Source organism: Anguilla anguilla, chromosome 1 (genome assembly GCF_013347855.1).
Source record: "Anguilla anguilla isolate fAngAng1 chromosome 1, fAngAng1.pri, whole genome shotgun sequence".
Lineage (NCBI taxonomy): Eukaryota > Metazoa > Chordata > Actinopteri > Anguilliformes > Anguillidae > Anguilla > Anguilla anguilla.
Window position 1 is genome coordinate 70,382,957 of NC_049201.1, and position 5,540 is coordinate 70,388,496.

The 5,540-nt window shown below is 38.8% G+C and overlaps 1 protein-coding gene across 1 annotated transcript; it reads left to right on the top strand.

The window, feature by feature from the left end:
- Positions 1 to 242: 242 nt before the first annotated feature.
- Positions 243 to 4,400, top strand: LOC118220854. Its single transcript, XM_035405216.1, has 5 exons — positions 243 to 472; positions 599 to 925; positions 2,633 to 2,905; positions 3,610 to 3,731; positions 3,926 to 4,400. Exons 1-5 carry the CDS (start codon positions 433 to 435, stop codon positions 3,950 to 3,952), a joined length of 789 nt encoding a protein of 262 aa, XP_035261107.1. The 5' UTR covers positions 243 to 432; the 3' UTR covers positions 3,953 to 4,400.
- The last annotated feature ends 1,140 nt before the right edge of the window (positions 4,401 to 5,540 follow it).

Sequence of the window (5,540 nt, forward strand, 5' to 3'; positions counted from 1 at the left end):
CAGCAAGATATTGGCACTGAGTAGATGAAGAATTGCCCTATATACCTTCAGGTGTTAGGATGGGTGGCCTTTGTAGCAGGCAACCTATGCCTTTGAAGTTAGTTTCCATCTAAGTTAGTTTCCACTGCAGAAATGTGCATGCAGGGGGTCAGGGTGTATGTGTGTGTGTGTGCGTGTGCGTGTGAGTGTGTGTGTGTGTGTGTGTGTGTGTGAGAGAGAGAGAGAGAGAGAGAATGAGAGATAGACTGACAGACGGAGAGAGAGCAAGATTTATCATTTGCAAAATGGGAAACTGTGCAGTTGTTTTTGGCTTTTGGTTTGGCAAGGTTTATCGCTTGCACATCATTACAGAAATGACAGAATAGATGACATGGCATCCTTTTATTCACAGTAGCAATATACTTAGTTAACGTGCACAATCATTTCTTCACTATGGTTTCTTTATTTCTTCTGATTATCTTCATCAAGCACAGTGAGTATTTGCAAATTATTATTATTATTATTATTGTTGTTGTTGTTGTTGTTGTTGTTATTATTGTTATTTCCACGTGTCTGTATTGTATTTTGTTTTTGTTTAACTCTGTTTTCTGTTTCTCAGAAACTGCTGAAGGCTTTGTTAACCCTGCTCCTATAGTATTAGGGGATACAGGGCAAAATGTGACCATCCACAGCCGTATCAAAGAAATATCGAGCTATTACACGCGCATTAGCTGGTACCGTCTGAGACCGAGTGGACAGGTAGAGCACCTCGCTTACTTCAGCTCATCGACGATCGGCGGTTACAGCGGACTGCTTCCCAAAGGCTCTGATACTGCGTATCTAAACTTCTCGAGCGCCACAATCGCCAACTCCGGACGCTACTTCTCCGTGGCGGGCACTGCTCTCAGCTTAACACCTGGCTCCTACTCAGTTTTAGCCATAACAGGTAAGATATGGACATGTATTGTTTGGATTATTATTTGAGGTGTGATCTCGAAAAATTGTTTTTGTAGAGAGGGAAAAACGTGAGCAACATTAAGGATTACATTAACTGTAGACCGATTGGCCCATCTTATAATAGCTACACATTAAAATGTCCAGTGTTAAATCCAACTCTTAACAGATACCATTTGGTCCCACTCTGGAATGTGTGACCAACAGTCATTTGTTAAGAAATGAATTAACATTGGCATTTTACAGTGTATCTGTGTCGGAATAGAAAAAACATGAACATAAACAAACAATCATTCAGGATTGTTGATAGATTTCGCAGCGGAAAGGGTAGCCTACATCAGCCGTACGAAGTCTCTGCAATCATTGCGACGAGGACAAGTTGATGTTGAAACTATCAAAACTCACTATAACTAGGCTATAGACCTAGTTTTCATTTTGTATCTGGGTAAATTCTAATTCCAACATTTAATCTTATTTTATTGAGTGGCCTATATGAGCAGTGGGCTCTGTATAACGAATGTCCCGTTCGTGGACATTTGCCCAGGCTATTGCCTTGTAATGGACAGAAATCGGAATGTTAACCACATCAGTAGGCTGTAGCCAGTCTAAATATTCAGCCACTGATTTGATAAGATCGGAAAAAATCTTAGACCAGAATTTGAGATAACATGACAGCGGTGAAAAGAAAGAGGACGGCGCCATTTCAAGAGGTAGCCTACGCTATTAGTTTACGGCCCAAAGGGGTCCAAAAATGTATGACGACTTTCGACTTAATAAGTCAGGTTGATTATGTGGTATGGGGTTAGCCTAAATAAATAAGTAAATACCATATCCTGTAACAGGTGAAGGAAATGAAAGAAAATAGCTTTGTACAGGCAATCAGCTCCGATCATTATTTTATTGAATTCCATTCACTCTCGTTGTCCTTAGTATTCTCAGCTATTGAAGACTTTCAGTGCTTCAGTGACTGAGCGGTTGTTGAGGGCTGGATCGATTGTCTTGTTTAATTATCGAGAGCTCAAAATTCCACAACACCACTGACAAAGAAAATAACACCTACTTGAAATTCAGACTGGGTTTCGCGGTATATTTTAATTTTAGCCGTTCTAAGAACCAGGCTGCTAATACATGATGTATCTAGGCAGTTCAAGCAACTTTTCAGAAAAGCCTTTCATCCATGGCCCCAGCTGAAAAATTATTCGCTCATAATTTGCGAATGATTTCTTTTTCTGACCCTATGTAAAACTAAATAAATTGGCAAACCTAGCTTGGATAATACTATTATTTGGTTTGCAACTTTAGTCCTAGATTATTTAGTGGCAACCTCAGGACTGTGGAAAGCAGAAGTGTCAATTCATCCATACCTCAACATTTTCTATAAGACAATGAAAATGGCTATGGAAGTAAAAAAAAAAAAAAAATAATAATAATAATAATACAAAGTAAAATAAATAAATAGAAAGAAACTGTAAAGAACATGCTTCTCAACGGTAAAAACTGATGTTCTGTAGCTATTAATCTAACTCTGGGACACGAGTGAAGTTACCAATTTACCAAATGCGTAATACCAAAGTCATAAGACTGTCCACCAATCGATGTCATGTTATAATGTATTTAACCAGGTAGCTAGGTCAGTTGAGAACCATTGTGGTTTCATGAGACCCATTCTACTATATATCTCGTCTCTCTTTCTCCTCAGATCCCAAGAGCCTCCCTGTAATGCGCGTGTTCCTCAATCGCACAGGGGCCGTTGTTTGTGAATTGAAAGGTGGGGGTCCAACCTGGAGTGATCCACAGTGGGAAACAGATGATGCCAAAGACGGGCTGACGTTGCAGGCTGAAACTTTTATAGACGCGCAGGACGCATTCATACGGTCCTCCATCCTCTCTTTGAAAGACGGGATCCGTGCTTTGAACTGTGTATGCACGCACAGCACTGGAGTCATTATTCGAACCCGGGTCATGCAAGATAGTAAGAAAATGTTTTTTTCTCTCCCTCGTTTTTCCCTTTATCTTCTCGGGTCGTGTCTGCCATTCCTTTATCATCTTTGTCAAGTTATTATTCTAACCAAATTTTCATAATTGCAGGTAGCTTCATAGTGTATTATGAATTCACACAGTGGCCTATTTCATGTTCCCAACAACCCATGATTTCAATCTAGTTAAGAGTGTTGCGCAGTTTATCATTCAGCAAAAAAAAAAAAAAAAAAAAAATGCCCAAAATGCAATTTAAAATTTAGAATCAAGCATGGGGAGAATCAGCTGTAATGAGGTGCTACTTATTTAAATTTGAATGGTTGATAATTTTGCAAAACAAAATTGGAACTGGAATGTATCAAAGCTTTCATAACTAAGGCGGTGACAGTGGCAGACAAATTTATTATGAATATATACAATTGTTGTCACTTGCAATACAATCTGTAATTGTAGCCTACAGTTCCATTTACTTGCATGCACATTACAATGGTAAAAATGTGTACTTTTAGGAAGTAAAGCAATAAGACAATTGAGTCATGTATAATACATACACAGTCTACAACATAATATCTTAAGGCTTAGAGCCCTATACTCATCGAAGATACAATAACCTGAGATTGTTATCTGTCCTGGATCTATAACACTCATTCTCAGAGTCTGTGTAATTATACGTTGCTTTGTCATATTGAAATACTTCAGGCAAGGATCAGTGCCAGCTGCTGCGGTACCTATTTCCCCTGGCTGTGGTGCTGCTGCTGGTGACTGTGACAGCCAGTGGGCTGTGGGCCTGGAGACGGAGGAAGCAGAGCCCTATAGCACAGGTCAGATATTCAATACAACTGTCTCCTGAAATATATCAAGTATAATGCTGGAGTGAAGAATGCGCTTTCAGTAACTGAACTCTTTAGTAACTCTTTTTTTCATAATATCGCATGGAAAATTTATTCCACAACTCTTAGTATTTCCATTAAAAAAAACATTTCTCCCCCTCCCTCTCTCTCTCTCTCTCTCTCAGGGAATGGACAGCACATACGGGATCTGATCTGGATTTGTAACTCAGGGGTTGTAGGTTTCATTCCCCAATGAGACTCTACCACTGTACTTTGGCACAATGTGCCTGCACTGTTTCAGTACACATCCAGCTGTAAAAATGGATTGAGTGTAAAAAGAAAGTAATTTGCTCTGACAAGAGCATCTGTTGAATGTCTAAAATCCAATAGGACTTGAAGGAGCATTTCTTTATTTTCTTTACTTTGTAGACGTCACAGCAGTATTTGCAGATTAAAAACCTTTTTGGCCCATTTGTGGCTCTCTACACTTGTGCTTGCTTAGAGGATGATGCTGTGCAGTTTCGTTACTTTGAGTGATTTGATTTGAGTAGTTTTATCATGCCTTAATTTAAGTTAAAGGTTTATGTTGTACAATTGTATTGTAAGTTGTGTGTTTTGACAAACTTATTGCAATCGAATGAAATAAAAAAATCTTGACTAGGGCAAATGACAATGTTTAATCAAAAATTTTTTCAAACTGTTTCTTTTTTCTATTTCTCAGAAATACTGTGGTCATCACTGTGGTGCTATGTCAGACCATGGAAACATTTGTAATTATAGCCTTGCAGCAAGAAAGAGCTATGTACACAGGCAACAACACTATCAGGCAGTCAAGCAAGGGAAGTGGTCCACCACCTTTGCAAAATAGCTCAACCCACAGGTGATGCATTGCAATGTGACTGTACAATTTCAGTAAGCTTCTTCATCAAGGCCTATAATGTCATTTTTTAGATGAGCTTAGACTGGCCTATATTAAATTCAGGTTGCAATACTAAGTTAAATATCTTTTGCTTTTAGATTAACATTTATAAAACACAGTTCTCAGTGGAGCGTCCTGTCATTTGAAAGGACAACAGGACTGGCAGGAGTGTGCTGGTCATGTTGATGCAGGTACACAAATGCATTATGTAAAAAGTTGTTAGCTCATTTTGTATGAGCACCATAAGGAAACTGTGTATCTCAAGAAATAACAACAAAAAACAGGGCACACAAGCGACTTCCAGCTGAGGCAAATCGAGGAGAAACCAATCCCATTTTTGTTGACAAAATGTATATTTTTTAGTAAAATTTGACAACGATACATTGACCATGCTGGAATGTGTAGCTGTGCACAAACTTAATTTAAAAGGCTGGTGGCATAATTGCAGACATAATCTCCATAATCATCACAATGTGATTGTTTCATGCCACAAACTTTGATTATGAACCCAAAACTTACGATGGCTATTGGTTGCCTTTTGACCAGGGTACAATTTTGGTATGTCCTAAAAGGAGAAGAGTTGGTCTGGATTTGCGTGGTATATCATGAGGAATAAGGCTTTTCATAAATTCAGTAATAAAATACACAATAATAATAATAATAATAATAATAATAATAATAATAATAATAATAATGATGTGATGGCTGCCTTGCTCCACTTGCCTGGTTTTGTCAGGTTCTCTTGAGTTCCTGAACAGGAAGCTGGTGGGCGAGGTTGGGAAGAGTTCAATTGAGGCACACCTGTGCTTAGTGCCCTATTTAACTCTCTTTCACCCATTCTGGGGCTGGCTTGTCTGTTTGCATTCCCTCTCTCCCAGTCT

What these genes read in the sequence shown, in the direction of transcription:
- LOC118220854 (XM_035405216.1), top strand. Translation starts at nt 433, where the DNA reads ATGGTTTCTTTATTTCTTCTGATTATCTTCATCAAGCACA. An exon ending in GATTATCTTCATCAAGCACA is followed by an intron (nt 473 to 598) that starts GTGAGTATTTGC and finishes TCTGTTTCTCAG; the next exon opens with AAACTGCTGAAGGCTTTGTT. An exon ending in CTCAGTTTTAGCCATAACAG is followed by an intron (nt 926 to 2,632) that starts GTAAGATATGGA and finishes CTTTCTCCTCAG; the next exon opens with ATCCCAAGAGCCTCCCTGTA.